Source organism: Anthonomus grandis, chromosome 8 (genome assembly GCF_022605725.1).
Source record: "Anthonomus grandis grandis chromosome 8, icAntGran1.3, whole genome shotgun sequence".
Classification (NCBI taxonomy): domain Eukaryota; kingdom Metazoa; phylum Arthropoda; class Insecta; order Coleoptera; family Curculionidae; genus Anthonomus; species Anthonomus grandis.
The window spans coordinates 28698899-28717288 of NC_065553.1; the positions used below are offsets into that span (position 1 = coordinate 28698899).

Sequence of the window (18390 nt, forward strand, 5' to 3'; positions counted from 1 at the left end):
TTCTCTCAGTATTTTGGTAAACTGTTGTAGAATTGAACCTCTCCTCAAGCGAAGCGAAAGAACATCGCAGCTGGACCCAAAGAGGAGAGGTTTCCAAATCCGGAATAGCAGAGCACGCGTGGCATAATGGACACAATATCCATTGGTCAGAAGCCAAGATTCTGCACAAGGAACAGCACTGGCGGAAGAGGAAGTTCGTAGAGGCAGTTTTCATTTCACAGAATCAGGGGATCTTCAGCCAGTATATAAGCCTATAGAATAGTAGTTTGCTGTCAGTTTACACTTGATAACGGTTGGAGATACTTACCAACCGAAACGTCGTGTTACATTAAATAAATAAGACAAAGCAAGTTCGACAAGATGTTTTCACTTTAATTATTTTGTTTCCCTACGATTGGCACCACTGAAATTTGTCAGAGTGACCAACATCAAATGGACACAATCACTCAAAATGGCGCCCACCTAGCAGGTATATTTATTAAGTTCGTGCTTCCAGCATACATTCAAATGATAAACAAACCTAAATGATATGACAAATGATGTTCTATCAGTCATTGTCAACAACGTCATTTCTGTCAGCTACTGTCAATTTAGCCAAGCAAGATGGCCGATCTACGAATTTAATTTTCACCATACAAGCTTCATACATATTGTGTGCTTTAAGGCCAACTCAACCATAGATTAATACTTCTTATAGCGAAATTCATTGGAAAAAAATTGTGGCACTAGGGCGGCAGTGGTACCGACACTGGTTCGGTTCAGGTAAAAAACCGCACTGTTGCATTGCTAATGGTTTTTGGATTTAGCTTTGAGGGGAAAATTCAAAAATTGGCTGTTGTTCGTTGAGGTTATGTTTTAGGTTTCGTTTCCTTAAAATTTAGTTCTGTTCATATGCAATTATTTCTCAAATTCCCTAAATAATCACCGCCATGTTTTCTACTTACTTAAGGGATAGGAACTGGGTGCACTCACGGCAAAAAGCGCCACCTTGGTATCCCAATGGATTACAAAAACCTGCACTAATTACACCAATGGTTCGTAAATTTTGACCTGGTTCCGCACTCCTGCTACATTTTTCCCCCAATAGAATTCGCTATTAGATAGCAAACTTCCATACGAGCCAATAGAACACTGAACGTCGATTGACTGTTGCGCCCTCTGACTGTCGAGGAGTAGTCCTAACCGGAATTGAAAATAGGTTTCTGACGTGATAATAGCGGGTAACTTAAAGTTTGATTATGGCGCCAAATTTAAATTTCGCTCTACTAGTATAACGTGCGCTTAAAATTAGTGAAAACAGCTTCTTCGTCTCAGGATCCATTTCTCACTTTTGTTTTTTACATGCGCACTTGCCATTTTCACAAAAAAAGTTTATTGCAATACCTACTTATGCAAATGCCAAGTCGCCAAATGTCTATATTCAACCGAGTTTTTATTGTTTACTTCTCAGTTCCTTAAAAAAAATATAATTCACTGCTTTTTTAGAAATTTTCTTTTATCCCACGTGTCAGTACACCTTAATGAAAACTAATCACAGCTGACACACTAAACTAAACACCTGGAAAAATTTTGTGCAAAATATGAGAACAGATCAATTTTGTTGAGATTTTTGGCAAAATTTAATTAATGAAACTTAGTTTTCTGGCAAAAATAAAAAGAATGCCTCTTCATGGTAAAGGACTATACAAAATGGCCGCATTTTATATGACATATCAGTTGCCTGACAGCCCGTGTAATCTCGAGGAAATAATTTCGCACTCTTACCGTCATCTATATGTCGAGGAGTAAAAGCTTTTTTAGTGTTTCGTAAATCACCAAAGCTTTTAAGGCTCAACTCTACTAAAACCATCGCACCTTCGCGCATACATTGACTTTAACAGACTTTTCGTATCCGGCCAATCACATTATTCAATTCCTACGCCTTCAATGAATTCTCGTGCTTCGCGCAGCACTTGGCTGTTTCTTGTGATTCGGTCGATAAACTAGTGACTCTCAAACTATTTGAAATAGAAATAAGTTTTTTAAGTAAATTAGAATAAAAATTTAAACTAATCCTACAATAAGATAATACAAAATACTAGATAATATAATAATACAAAAATAATATTAGAAAAAAAATTAATATTAAAATAAAATCTCAAAAGCCTATATCAGAACAAATAATAATTAACAAAGGTAAAAACTTCACACAAACATAACTACAAGCAACCAAGGTTAAAGCCCAAGATTGACCATTTTGATCTAAATGACTGAGGGCCGCTGGAAAATGGATCCAAACTATTTTCATTAATAAAACAAAGTCCTGATAGTAATTGCAGAAAGGAACTAAATGAAAAGGTAAACGAAACATAGGGAAGTTATCCCTTCTTTGACAGGTGTTAAAAGGAATTGCTTCTAAGATAGTACGACAATGATATAAACTATTCAAGATTTTTTAACATTATATTAAATTGGAGACTGATAGCATTATAGCCAATGTGATAATTACGGAAAATATTATCTTACAGCTCTATATAAGCAAGGAATTGTAAGAGCATTTCTCAAGACCTTCTCTGTATAGCCCCAATGCGTTTAATATGACATCGTAATGAGGGGAACAAATTACAGACGTATACTCAAGCGAGGAACGAACCAAAGAGCAATAAACTAATTTTTGCAATTGAGAACGTATTTATGCTAGAAGGCTTAGGCAAATGCATCGACGGTAGTAAAACCGATACAACGCTTATCGCTAAAGCGAAGGTTAAGCTTGTCTTGACAATTGATCCATCATTATTTCCACATGTTAAGGATGCAATGACCACGCAAGAGATATTGATATCTCTAAAAAGACTGTTGAATATAATGGGTTTATGTATAAAATTGTCCTAGTTTCGTAAAAACGTACACTACATATTAGTCAGATTGGAAAATCATGAGGACATGAAGTCATACATTAACCAGATTATTAAGACTGCATTCACGTATGTGTATAACCACTGACTATAAGAAAGGGAAGATACACTGAAAGAGTGTTAAGAGATTACTTAGGTTTCTAGGGGATTAAAAGCTTGTTCAAAAAATTTGTTACTGTTAGTTCATGCATTACCTGTTTTGCAGATGGTAATTGGGGATTAAATATGCAAGACAAGAAGTTTTTTACTTCGTACGTTTTTAAAAAATCAGGGAGTTCTATATCATGGAAGAGTTACAAACAATAGATTTATCTACAACTGAAGCACTAAACTAGGTAGCTAAGGAGGCCATGCATATATCTTGGAAACGTTTTAAAAGGATTCACTAGTGAAATGGATTGCGTTGATATTTAAAATGATAACCAAAGTGCTTAAAAGTTTGCTGGAAATCCAATATTCTATGATCGATCGAAGCACATAGACATAAGGTACCATTTCTTGAGAAATGCTATATCTGATAGTAAGATAAATTTAAAATATTTATCAGCTGAAGAAATGGTAGCTCTAATTCCTACTAAACCATTGCAAAATGGAAAAATTCTAAATTTGTTAGATGCTTAGGTTTGGTTTGTGCTGAAATTGTAACTTTAAATAAATAAAATACTTAAATCTCTTATGAACCAGGTAAAAAAAGACAGGGCCAATAGGTGAATCCTGAGGCACCCCTGGAGATACTTCGATACGATTAGAATTTATAATTATTTATCCTAACTAGTCAAAAAACTATGACTTAAGCCGACTAATGTATCACCAACGCCCATAGCCTTAAACTTCCTGATCAGATGATCATGACTAACCCTACCACAGGCCTTTGAGAAATCTGTATACACACTATCAACCTGTACACATCTCTCAAAAGTATGGATCAATATATAGTGGTAATTCAACAAGTTAGTCATTGTAGATCTACCCTGAGAAAAACCATGCTCATGATCACTAAGGCCGGCGACACATTGGCGGTTGCGGCAGCGGTTGCGGCAGCGGTTGCAACCGCTATTCTGTAAAATATATGGATTAATATGGAGTGGCAATACATTAGCCGCCAAATGGCCGCAATCACCTTCTCAACCGCATCTTACCGCGGTTGCGCGGTTCGCGGTCGGAAATTCAACGTGTTGTTTCTTGACTACGTGTTCACATTAACCGCATGGCCAAGAACGAGATCAGATCATTTTTGAACCATGGATATATTCGACACAGAAAAATTTATTATTTTGGTGCAAAATCGGACGTGTTTGTGGGATGTTTCTGACAAGGAATACAAAAATCGGGATAAAAAAATTAATGCTTGGCAGGAGGTTTTGGAGGAAATGTATTCGGATCAAAATTTGTCGACTCCGGAAGAAATAATATTAAAAGGTAAGAAAAATACTTCATATATATGTACAGAAAGTGTTTTAATATAATAATTGTTTACAAAGGTAATAATATACCTATCTATTAAATAAACACAATACACTAATACTTATCTATATCATAGCATTTTGCCAACTCAAACTGCCTTCAGGCGATTCAAAATACTCGGTAAAAAGAACTCTGACATGTTGTCCTCGTAGTTGTTGTCCTCCAGTCCCATGTACATCTATATCATTTAAGGAGCAAGTTAACGTGTCTTCAAATTTGTATCCGTCCCGTTTTCGAACAAAGTTATGCAAGACACAAGCTGCTTTTATTACCAGCGCTGCAAAATCTGGTTTCACTAATATGCTAGTATGAAACACACGCCACTTTTTGGCCAGAATGCCAAAGGCAGATTCCACGAACCTCCTAGCTCTTGTTAATCTGTAATTGAAAATCCTTTTATTCTCGTTCAGATTACGTCTTGGATATGGCCTTAATAAATTTTGATGTAAAGCAAAAGCTTCATCGCCCACCAATACATAGGGATAAATACGTTGGTCAGAATTATCTGCCAAAACTGATGGACTGGGTATTATAAGCTCACTGTTATACAACTTTCTTCCAACAGTACTTTGCCTAGAAACATTGCAATCGGACTCCTGTCCGTATGCTCCTACATCTATTACTGTGAAGCAATAGTTTGCATCAGAAATCGCCATAAGTACGAGCGAAAAATATTTCTTGTAATTAAAAAATGCCGATCCGCTATGTTCTGGTGACATTATACGAATATGTTTCCCATCGACTGCCCCAAAGCAGTGGGGGAAATTAGATTTCTGATCAAATTCCTCTGCTATTTCTTTCCATTTTTCAACAGTAGGTTCGGGCATTTCTAGTGGTTGTAATATAGTCCATATTGCACGACAAGATTCATTAATGATCATTGCGATTGTACTTCTTCCCATTAAATATGAATACTGCAAAGCAGCAAAATGCATTCCAGTCGCGAGATACCTAAAATAACATTTTATTTTTACGTCTGTGTATGAAAATAAGTTACTTGGTTTAATGAGATTTTTTTTAGGGACAGAACTTCAAAAGAAATGGAAAAACATTAAATACCGTTTTATTAAGGATCTCAAAGGTGATTCGAAAAGCGGTTCAGCAGCATCAAAAAAGAAGTACGTTTTTTTTGATATGCTGCAGTTTCTGGTTCCTCAAACACAAGGGCAGATGAAAATAACGATATGTATTTTTCTTTTTCCAGCACCGAATCTAACGTGCCCCAGGAAGCGGTAGAAAGCCCAGAAAATACCGAAGGAAATGAAGATGGTTCTGAAGAGGCCACACCAGCACCGCAGTTCAACCAAAGAGCAGCAATGCCGAACACAATCTCCAGAAAAAAAGCATCGTTTGAAGACAAATTGTTGACACTTCTAGAAAACAGGCAGCCACCACAGCCTCTGGAAGATGACGACGATTTAAATTTCTTTAAATCGTTGTTACAAATGGTTAAAACCTTGAACCCGCAACAGAAAATCAATTTGAGAGTAGAAATACTGCAAGTTCTCCAAAGAGTTTTAAATCGTCAGCCCTCTTATCATAATCATTTCCAATCAGCAACATACATTCCGCCAGTTTCTCAGCAAATTTTTCACCAAACTATTCCTTCTACATCATTCTCCGTTCACCCATCACCATCATAGCTCGTTCATTACAACCTATACTTTCACCCACCGATTCCCAATCGTCCGACTACAGTGAAATTTTACCTTTGATTTAATTCCCTCTTTTCTTTTTGTAAACGGTATTGTAAATTTTGTTTAACTTTGTTCCATAACTAAGAATAAAATATAATTAACTTACCTTATAGTGACTGTTAATCTTTCTTCCACAGTGATGCAATCTCTAAAGTGACTATTTGACTTTTGCAAGTGAGGTCTCATCAACGTCACTTATTCATCAAAAGACGTAACGCTCATTCTGTCATAATTAAAAAACTTTTTGGGATATTCCCTCAACCGATGAAAAAGGCAATGAAACTGACCATTTGTCAAACGCCTTTCGTATAACGGATGGACCCAGTACCTTCTTTTTCGTTTAGATTTCTTAATTTTAAGAGCGTAAATTATGGCAACTGTTTCTGTCAACTCCATACTACTGACTGTCGTGAAATTTGCGGAAAATGTGAACGCTATCGCGGTTGTAACCGCGCGGATGCAACCGCTGCCGCAACCGCCAATGTGTCGCCGGCCTAAGCGATGGCTTGCAGTGCCATGAAAATTGTACCAAAAACAATCTGTCAGTTTTATCGCCATAAAATGGCGAACTGGTATGAAAAAACTTACCTTCCAATAATCGACAAATTTACCTGATGTCAAGCACAGATTTACTCAGAGTACAAATCAAGAGTACAGACAAAATTTACTCAGAGTAGACACAGTTTTTTAAGAAAAACAGATAGAATACCAGGGCCAAAAGACCTTCTGTTAGGAAGGCGTACAATTCTAATAAAAAATCAAATATGCCTAACAAAGAAAAAGAAATGCAATTTAAAGATATCAATAGCTAATTCCAATTAGATATCTAGTTAAATAATCTTAAGTATGAACAATATTGTCGATGAAACTACAGTTGAGAACTAGTTTGAAAACTTCAATGAACTTTCGTCTCTAGTAAATAATTAAGTAAGACTAAGCAATTATTTACCATAGATTCTGATCATAAACATACTTTGTATCACAGAATATTCAGTCTCTAGAACAGCTTCTATTTATAACAAAAGGAAATTGACAAAGAGTATTAGGATAGTCTGTCTCCTTCTTGAGCAATCCCTCTGATGAATGTGACTATTCCGGGACATATTTTTACCAAAATGTACACTCAAATCCTTTTGTTTTTCAAATCTCTTCATTATATTATTGATATAAATGTAGTCATATTGAAAAAGAATTTTGTTTTGAGTAAAGACATAAATGTATATAGATTTAAATTAAAGAAATTTGCTTGAAGAGAGGGGGGTCAAGATTCCTGTGGAATTTCTGAAGTACTTCATTATACAACAGACTGACACCCTTAAAATGCCACATATTGAAGCCTAAACTGAAAAAATAATTAATTAAACTGGAGGAACTACATTCTTGAGAAGACAACAACATACGATAATCAGATCATGAATACGTTCAGGGTTTAAATTGATGGGAGTATAAAATATACGAAAAACTTGAGCAAGAATAGCAAATGCATTTTCTGACGTTCGGCGGGCTCGGCATATTCTGTAATTAAACACAGATTTGTTATTATCACCAATTGCATCTTCCCGTCGATATGGTTTCATCATGTTTGGATGTAGCCTGAATGCCTTATCTCCGACGAACACATGCGGTAACACAAGAAGCGATACACAATGTCTGACTCTGTCAAAGGCTCTTCCTCTAGAAGAGCCTGTGTTACTTACATCAATTTATAACTTCATATTTATAGCTTCATGTATAAACAAAATGTTGTTAAGTTAGTAAAAGTTGGTATTTTTGGAAAGAATCCATGCTAAAAAGATGTCATTTTACCCTCAAATTCACGGAATAAGTAAGTAGAATATATTAAAGGTGTAACAGATATATTTGAGTGAAAACAATCTTAATTTTTATTAGTTTATTTTACTGTATTTGTAGTAAATCTATTGCATAGTTAGAACTCCTTTGAAGAGTTTCAACTTGTTTCGTAATTAACTTAATAAGCTATTTGTATTACCAATAGTAATGACTATATCGTTCTTGGAATATTCGCAGATATTTTAGAACATCCTAGAAAATTGAACATCAAAATTTGAATCTCTATTCTGCTTGTCAAAACATAAATCAAATTTAATCTGTACAACAGATCTTTTAACAAAATATTAATGTTTCTCTTATGCAAGGTCAGATGCATTATTAAAATACCTGTTTTGTGAAACAATAGGCAAGTTAAGCATATTTAGCCTAACCTGCCTGAAACAATTGATAATCGTATCATAAAAAACTATCTAAATACAGAATTCAAATTCCTTTACCTTTGCCCATTTGCGCATCTAAACTCGTTTAACTGACAAGAAACTCCCGGGCAGCCATCCTCGTCCTTTCCACTTCTGCAATCCAGGTAGCCGTCGCATTTTTTTTCTTTTGGTACACAGGGATCGGAAGCTTTTGGGCCACAGTGGAAGTCTTCTGGTTGGCATTTTCTGTAAGCTAAGAAAAAAGGAAAAATTACTCAAGAGCCTGAGTTAACATATAACATTCTTGCCATAGCTGTTGGCAAGGTGATGGTTATTAGATAATGAACATCTTATAAAAAAAAATTGGAGGACCTCTATGAAAACATGGATCGCGAAACAGCTTTAGTGGCGGTATTTTGTAACTTAGATAAAGCATTCGAATGCGTTGGTCATGAGGTACTGCTGAGGAAGCTCAAGCATTAAGAAGAGTGGCACTTGATTGGCTTTGTTTATACCTGTCTGAGAGAAGTCAAATTGAAGTTGTTCAATTAAAAATATCAAAAGCTTTCAATATAAAACATGAAGTCCCTTAGGGGTCAGTCTTAGGTTCTCTGCTATTCCGCCTATATATAAACATGGCCAAACTGAGTATCTGTGGTAAATTAACGATCTATTGATCATACCATAATCATATGATATTAAAGCAGGAATGTGAAACTCCCGAAGTCGGCTGAAATCAGGCAATGGTGTAACTCCAATACTGTATTGTTCAATATTTATAAGACTAATGTGCTTGGGTTTCATTGCTCCCTATATAATACCTCAAGAGGCAACTCGCTCCGAACAACTAACGAATGCGAAGGAAGCTATTGTATCAGAAATGATCATTAGCTCAACAAAGGTTTGCAATTCTCAGGTATCCATTTCCGCACGGGAATGATACTTGTGGACTGCGAGTCGGAGCAGACAGCAGAATGGCTGGCTCAGATGGCATCCAAATTGAAGGAATGGAAAGGGCCAATGTTGGTAGCAAAAAGAGGAGATGATATCCCAAAAGCACATACCATCAGCATCTTTCTTCCAAGGAGCAAAAGGAAAGACAGCACAGCTCTTTTAGAATAGAGGTTCAGCATCCAGAAATCAGAAATCCTTACGAAAACCAGGAAAGTTCCAAAGAAAATGGCCCTGCCCAGAAGCTCACTATTGCGATTGACACCAAGTCTGCAGAGAGCATTAAGGCAAAGAGATACACCATCCACTACAGGTTTGGGCAAGTCCCTGCAGGCCTTTGACTCAAAAAACAAGAGGAAACAAAAGAAAAGAGGACGGACCATGATCCATCCACATCGGCCACTTCCTCCTCCATACCAGTCACCAATGAGGTTACATCTATAGCGACTGAAGCACAAGAGCCCGAGGGCATGCACCTTGATCTCAATATCAACCCGTCCACTTCCGCTGATAAAAATGTGATCATAAGCAGCGAAGAAGAAAATAGGCTTTTGGAACTTAGTGGAGACCAGCAAGGGGATGGATCCGATGGCCCATAAAAACCTTAAGAGGATTTCACTCTGCCAAACCAAAAGCATTTAATTTCAGCAAACTAGCACAACTAAATTTGCAATACAAACGGGCATCCTCCGATGTGATTGTGCGCATGTTTGCTAAGCAAGATCTAAGACTAGTCTTGATTCAAGAACCTTGGATTAATCGAGGGCAAATCAAGGGGTTGTGAAGTAAAACATCAAAAGTAATATATGATATCAGGCAGGAATCACCCAGAGTCTGCATTCTTATAAGAAACAACATTAATTATATATGTATTTTAGAATTCATGACACGGGACTTAACACCCATTGTCGTAAATCTTGATATTGGGGACACCGATAAGACCATAATAATTGCGTAAGCATATTTTGCTGGAGATGGGCCGATGACACCACCAGCAGAAGTGCAGGGGCTGATCCAATACTGTAGCAGACTGCGTCTACCACTTCTTCTAGGCTGCGATGCAAATGCCCACCATATCACATGGGGAAGCACAGATATAAACTTTAGAAGTGAACTTCTGCTTGAATACCTAACGACAACTGACTTTGAGGTTCTAAATGTGGGAATTACACCAACATTCGTAACTAAATCAAAGTCGGAAGTATTAGATATTGCCTTAGTTAGCTCCAGTATTAGAGATCACATCAAGGACTGGAGAGTATCAGTTGAACCATCCCTGTCAGACCACAGGAGTATTGAATTCAAGTTAGATATTATTAAATACAGTCAATCCGTGAGAAGGGTCCCAAGAAAAACAGGTTCTAAATGTGGGAATTACACCAACATTCGTAACTAAATCAAGGTCGGAAGTATTAGACATTGCCTTAGTTAGCTCCAGTATTAGAGATTACATCAAGGACTGCAGAGTCTCAGCTGAACCATCCTGTCAGACCAGAGGATTATTGAATTTAAGTTAGATATTATTAAATACAGTCAATCCGTGAGAAGAGTCCCAAGAAAAATAGCCTGGGAACTATACAACAACAATCTGGAAAATAACTTAAACCATCTAAGCGTAAATGGGAGACGGCACCATTTAGACCTAGAACAGGACTCACAAGCTATCACACGTGCAATGAATGAGGCCTTTAACTCATGCTGCCCAGTGACTAGTGAAAGACCCGTCAAAGACGCACCATGGTGGAACACGCACCTGACAAAACTATGATCGAAAGTGCGTCAACTTTTCAATACAACGACAAGAGACGGCAACTGGCAGGTATATACCGAAGTGCTTACTCTATATAACAAAAAATAAGGAAAATCAAAAGACAGCACTTCAGAACATTCTGTGAGGAAATTTCTGACACTCCAACTGCTGCTAGATTGCATAAAGCAATGGCTAAGGGAGGCACATACCCAATTATGGCCCTTACAAAGCCAAATGGTACCTACACGAAGATAGAAGAGGAGCAGGCCATCCTTCTACTTCAAACACACTTTCCAGGGTGCGAACCTATAGAAACGGTTCCAATAAATTACACCAATCCCAAAAAAGAGGACTGGGAAATTGCAAGAACTGTCTTTACAGCAGAAAGGATAAAGTGGGCAATAAACACTTTTCAATTGTACAAATACCCGGGAGTGAACGGAATTTTCCCTGCTCTCCTACAAAATGGAAAATTCTGCCTCACCTAGGCAGAATAGCAAGAACGAGCTTAGCGTCGGGAAACATCCCCTGCAGCTGGAAAAGGGCAAGAGTTACCCTCATACCGATAATAGGAAAAAAGGATGGGACTGACCCTAAATCTTTTAGACGTATCAGTATTACATCGTTCATTTCAAAAAGAATAAAAAAGATTGTAGACAACCACATCAGGAATGACATTCTGGAGAGAGCACCTCTACATTCGTGTCAACATGCATATAGAGCGGGCAGATCTAAAGAAATCGCACTATATCAACTAACACAAATTATCCAGAAAAGCCTGAATTAGAAAGAAATAGCCATCTGTGCTTTTCTAGATATACTTGGAGCATTTGATAACACGTCACATGTAACGGTCAAAGATGCCCTAGAAAAGAGAAATTTGAACAAAATCATAATTCGATGGATTTGTCAAATGCTTGCCATACGTACAGCTGAGACAACTGTGGGTGAACAAACCACAAGCATCAGAACTACTCGTGGGACGCCCTAAGGAGGGGTAACCGCACCACTACTATGGAGTCTAGTAGTCGAATGAACTTCTTGGGCATATTGTACGATCTGATACAAAGAAGCCTAAGGATTATGGAAGAATAGTGTACATCAGTAGGGCTGAGCATCAATTGGGCAAAAACTACTATTGGACCATTCTCACGGAAAAAGGAAAATGCAACCCACCAGGGATATCTACCTGGGCGGACAACTAGTACATACATCAAATGAAGTAAAATATCTGAGACACAGGATAGCAAACTTAAGCAAACTAGTTGGAATAAATATCTAAAAATCACAATAAATAAAGCCACTAGTATAATAAAGCCCCTTTCTATGATCTGTAGAAATCTAGCGAGAAAAAACGGACGTTCTCCAAAAATACTGCGATGGATGTACACCATGATGGTAAAATCCATAATAATCTACGAGGCAGTGGTGTGGTAAGACTCAACGAAGTTACATAGCACAGTAAGGCCTAAACTTGATAAAGTGCAAAGACTCGCATGCGTATGCATTACAGGAGCTATGAAAACATACCCAACAGTAGCACTGGAGGTTATAGTTAACCTAGAACCTCTTCATCTGGCGGTAGAGGGCGCTGCTAAAGGGGCCATGCTTAGACTAACAAGGGATAGAACGAACAGCAAGAGTATCGACCAGAGAGCTTGGACATCTCAAACAAGATCTATTCCTCTGTTCGATCTTCCCAAGGATGATATAACAAAGGAATATCAGTTTGTGAGAAATTTCTCTACTACAAAAATTGATTGAGCAAAAGTGAGTGGAAAAATGGAATAGCCATCCAGTCACTTAAATCGAACACCATCAAATGGTACACAGATGGTTCTAAAACCGAAAAAGGAACGGGAGCTGGAGTATTCGGGCCTGGCACCAAATACTCAGAGTCGCTGGGTAAATACACTAGCGTCTTTCAAGCGGAAATACACCGTATAAAATGGATTTTCTCAATTAATCCTGGAGAGGCACTATCTCAAGCAGGACATCGCCATCTTCACCGACAGTCAAGCGGCCATAGCAGCACTGACCTCACATGTCATCAGTTCTAAAATGGTAAGAGACTGTTTAGGGAAACTCAATGAGCTCGTAAAGAGAAATAAAGTCACAATGTTTTGGGTACCTGGTCACACAGGCGTGCAGGGTAACGAGGAAGCCAACATTTTGGCAACAAAGGGTTCCGGCTCTCAGTTTGTGGGACCAGAACCTTTCTGCGGCAAAGGCAAGAGTTACTTACCTGTATGGGCTTCCAAAAATGGAGAAGCAACTCAGAGAACACCTCTGGGATGATCATCCGGGGTTGAGGCAATCCAAAATGTTCCTTGGAATCATTAACCCAAAAAGATCTAAAGCTTTTAGCAAGTTTAACTAAAGCTATACTACGTATTCTTACAGGTTTTTTAACGGGGCATGATCACCTTCGAGAACACCGTAGGAAACTAAAACTAGAACAGACTAGTGAATGGAGATACTGCGGGGAAGAGGAGCAGACCCCAGAACACCTAGTAACTGCATACGAAGCCGTTGCCAAAAATCGTGCTATACATCTTGGCAGCTATGAAGTTTTAGAAGAAATCATCCCGTCACTAAAGCCGTTACAATTACTAGCCTTTATCAAAGCAATAGGATTGTACGAAGTACTTTGACTTGAGGCTAACGTCAAGTAGCAATTAGGAAGGGCCACACAATAGATCTTATAGGACGCAGTTTCACTTCACCCTTATTTTAATCAAATCTAATATAATACCTGGTTACCAGGCAGTGACCTAATATATAGTAGTAGCAGTAGGGGCAGGTTCTTGACAGCACACATTGATCATATACTAAGGTTTAACCTACACATTGTAAACCTCTTCAAGAAGCTTAGTTTATTCTCATTGCTTTAGTTTACAAATTTATATCATAGAATGACAAAAATTACAAATGACATATCAGTTATTATTAAGTTTTAAGGCACTTTAACTGACTTAAAACGAAGTGGGTCGTCTTTTGAGTAAAACTATTGATGACAAATTGAATGTTGTTTTTTCGGTAATATAATATAATAAGAGATAAACATTTTTATTTTTTAAATTTTAACAGAATATTGGATATTCGACATGTAATTTTCCAGTTCACATAAGAATTTATTCGTTTTACCATATATCTAAAAACTGTATAACACAAATAAGTAAAATCCTATTTTTATTACATTTAGACAAATAAATAACTATTCCTCAAAGAAAGTTACTGAGTTAAAAAGAACATCCCCTAGACGAATGATCCATCGCCCTATAATGCACCCTTATATTCCGCTATTTTATCTATAAAAGAGCCAAATGTCCTGAAAGACGCATCAATTTTATAGAAGGCAACATATAGCTTTTCCCGTTTATTTTGAAAAGACTGCAGACAATATAAAGTTTTCAATATCGATGTATAGTTTTTTCTTTCTTCGAAATAATTCTTAGGAATAAATTGTTTCCAACACAGTTTCGAGAGAGCAGCAAAATCTTGAGATAAACTCCTCAATAATAAGAACATTTTTCCGGATTTTATTATTTATTTCCGGAACGTCATTTCCACTAACCGGAAACTTTACGACGTTCAGTTTTCTCATTATTATTGTAAGACACGTAAAACAATCAGAGCGGAAACAAACCGCAACGAAGCCCAATGCCTCCTCGTTCCCAGTAAATTCTTTTATATCCCCATTATCCAGCCGGTTCTAATAAATAAAAATACGAGGTTTTACGCAGCTAGATATCAGACCGTGGAAGATGAAAATCGCCTAGATTTCACAAAGAAATTTCGATCTTAGATATTCCCGGCGTAGTCGGTAAATTTGCTACCTCGTTTTTCTACTTTTCAATTTTCCGATCGCTTTTTGCTCGCTTTGTTGCATTTGCAACCAAAAAATCCCTTTATTCCAATAAAGTATTATTAAAAAAAGGAAAACGAAATGTATATTTTTGTAGAATATCCAGCAGATATTGTCGTAACTGATAGGAAGAGTTTCTCTTGTAGTCAAGAAAATTTAAATACATTTATTATTTATATGCTCTAGAGATGTTGTATAAAATAAAAGATGAACCTCGGTAGATTTTGATTCTTTATCGAACAGTGATTTTAAAGCTTGGTTGACTTGAACGGATTATTTGCACACCATGAACAGAGTGAATTTTTTTCAACGAATTTTTTGTCCACCTTTATCTGGTTTTAGAATTGATTAGTGAAACACCCTTCTGCCACTTGAACATCTATTTATTTGACACGCCACCAGTAACTTTATAAAATAATTGAGTTTATGAAAATTAATTAGATTTAAACTTAGAGTTACATTAATTTGTCTAGCCAAAATGAACAGGTTTTATCGGGTGAAGCCCAGCGCAAGATATATAATATCATATATTATAAATTATTAATTAATTTTGAGAATTCCCTGTTTTACTTCTCTTTTTAGCAAAGGAATCCATATATTATTAATAGTACCCGAACAAGTAGCTAATCATTTATCTTCATTTAACATTATAAATACACTTTGATTAATATTGAACGTAATTTTGAAATTGGTTCCGTTGCTAAAATTGAGGAAGCACTCCAGTTTATTCTATGGTTATTGCCGAATGGATGTTGTGTAATTTGGGATTTTTGAAAATCATTGTTTTTTTATGTAAGATTTATGTTCATTAATTCTTTTTGGTAATGGTCTACAGGTTTCACTTATGTAAAATTTACCACAAGTGCAAAGAATTTTATATATTAAATTTTTATTAAATTCATTTTCATTGAAAGGTTTAGTTTTTGTTAATAAATATTGTAATATGTTTTGCAATTTAGAAATAGTTCTTATGTTAAATTTTTTAGCAATAGTTTTTATCTTTTCAGAAAAACCTGAAATAAAAGGTAAAATAGGATTTGGCGTGAAAATTGGTTGATTCAATTTTATACGTGGATTATTAAACTCTTTAAAGCAATTTTCCAAAAATTCTTTGGGACAATTATTTTGTGTAAAGATATTTTTAATAAATAAATAATAATAAATAAATAATAATAACTTTTTACCACTCCTTTTTTATTATTATTGGATGATTAGAATTAAAATTAGGATATCTATTAGTATGAGTTGGTTTACGGTAAATTCTAGTTTGAAAATTTTGTAAATCTTTTTAAATTAAAATATCAAGAAAAGGAGCCACCATCAAACATCAGCCTTCATCAGCCTCTCAATTCTTTGGAGTTTTAAAAAATTTATCTATAAGATCTATTTCGTTATGGTGACATATTGAAAAAATATCATCAATATATCGCCACCATATTTTAGATTTTATTTCAGATGTATTAATAATTTCAGATTCAACATTTTCCATAAATACAGTGCATCCCAAAAGTTATGTCTAATGTCATTTAAAATTCAGGAGTGTCTTCGAAAAAAAAAAACGGTCGGACCCGTCGACTTTTATTTCAAGTTGCGCATTTTTGTACGTGAAGTTTGTATATACAGGGTTGCTCAAAAATAAATTACGACCATCAACTTAATTTTTTCAAATGAAAGCACCTTTTTTTATTTCATTTTTGAATTTCGCGTGAAATTCTACGTATGTTTCATGCATCATATACCTGTCCTATACCTAAAGTCAACAGTTATCGAAAAAAAGACGACCAAACATTATTATTGAAGTTCACCTTACGAGTCACCTTATCTCTGAGAATTTTTATACAGAAAAAATTCCATTCATTCGTGTTTTTTTATTGTTGGCTGGTGACCGTGTATTTTCATAGAAACTGTATGACAGTTGTACGCCAAACAGATATTGTCAAGTGTGAAGTGTACAAGCAAAGTTGCGGTTTTCACAATGGTAAAGTTAACGGAATGAGAAAAAATAGAAATTCTGTGCATGGTTGGGTTTGGTAACAGAACACGTACTCAAAGAGAAGCTACTCAATTATTTAATGAAATCCATCCTGATCGTCCTCCGATATGTCAAAAGGTGGTGAGTAGAATAGAGGCTTAAAATTTAGAGAATTCGGTCATGTTAGAGATCTGCCGAAATCTGGTCGTCCTGCTCGAGATAAAAATGAACAACTTGACGTTTTGCTTTCTTTGGAAGAAAATCCATGCAGTCCTCTGTCGCAGAATGGGGCAAATTTACACATGGCGAAATCTATAGTTCACCAAATAGTTAAAAAGCACAAATATCACCCCTACAAAGTTATTCCTGTGCAAGAGTTATTTGATGACGACTTCGATAGGCGAAATGAGTTTTGTGAACGCTTACAAAACATGTGCAATCTAAATAATAATTTAGTAACAAATATTATTTTTTACGATGAAGCCACGTTCTGTTTGAATGGTAGTGTGAACAGACAAAATTGTTGATATTGGGCAACAGAAAATCCGCATTAGATGATGGAGGTAGACACCCAGTACCCTCAAAAACTAAATGTGTGGTGTGGAATAGTGCGCGGAAGAGTAATAGGCCCCTTTTTCTTTGAACAGACTTTAACGGGACACATGTATTTCGATTTTCTTCAATTTGAATTAGTTTCAGCATTATTAGCTTTATTTACAAATCCATTGGACCCAGACTATCCTGACGAAGAACTAATTTTCCAGCAAGATGGCGCTCCTCCGCACTATGCTGCCATTGTGCGTACATTTTTGGATAAAACCTTTCCCAATCGGTGGATAGGAAGGAGAGGACCCATCGAATGGCCTGCTAGGTCGCCTGACCTAACTCCAATGGACTTTTTTTTGTGGGGATACCTAAAGTCGAAGGTATGTGTTAATAGGCCAAATAATCTAGACGACTTGAAAGAGAGAATTCGCAGAGAAGTGCGCGCCATAACTCCGGAAATGATTGAAAATGTGCAACGAGATTTTATTGATCGCCTTGGATATTGTCAAGCCGTGAATGGCAACCATTTTGAACATTTAACTTAATTTTTCTTCTTTTTTTATTTGTTACATGAATCGTGTTTTTTTCGATAACTGTGACTTTAGGATATGATGCATGTAACATACGTAGAATTCCATGCGAATTTTAAAGATGAAATAAAAAAAGGTGCTTTTATTTGAAAAAAATGTAGTTGATGGTCGTAATTTATTTTTGAGCAATTCTGCATATATCAACTTCACGTACAAAAATGCGCAACTTGAAATAAAAATCGACGGGTCCGAGCGTTTTTTTTCGAACAAACCCCTGAATTTTAAATGAATTTAGACAACTTTTGAGTTGCACTGTATAAATAAAACTGCTTAACACAAGTTTTATATAAATATCTCAGTTAATAATAATCGGATAATATTAAGGAATATGATAAATATTGTAGAGAACTAAAAGAATATTTCGTATGATTTTTTGTTACGCTAATCGTTTTTGAGATACGCTTCAGGGAAGGTTGACAGTTGAGTATTGAGTTGTTTCAATTAACTT

The 18390-nt window shown here is 36.2% G+C and overlaps 2 protein-coding genes across 2 annotated transcripts in view; both read right to left on the minus strand.

The window, feature by feature from the left end:
* LOC126739391 (low-density lipoprotein receptor-related protein 2) overlaps positions 1 to 18390 on the minus strand; it is a 392746-nt gene that overhangs the window by 253686 nt on the left and 120670 nt on the right. The window contains exon 4 of the mRNA XM_050445052.1: positions 8344 to 8518. Within this exon, the coding sequence (XP_050301009.1) occupies positions 8344 to 8518 (175 nt within the window). The remainder of the gene's footprint in view (positions 1 to 8343; positions 8519 to 18390) is intronic.
* On the minus strand, positions 3873 to 6536 carry LOC126739422 (uncharacterized). The gene is made up of 2 exons (XM_050445104.1): positions 6162 to 6536; positions 3873 to 5309 (listed from the first exon to the last, which is right to left on the minus strand). Exons 1-2 carry the CDS (start codon positions 6239 to 6241, stop codon positions 4424 to 4426), a joined length of 966 nt encoding a protein of 321 aa, XP_050301061.1. The 5' UTR covers positions 6242 to 6536; the 3' UTR covers positions 3873 to 4423.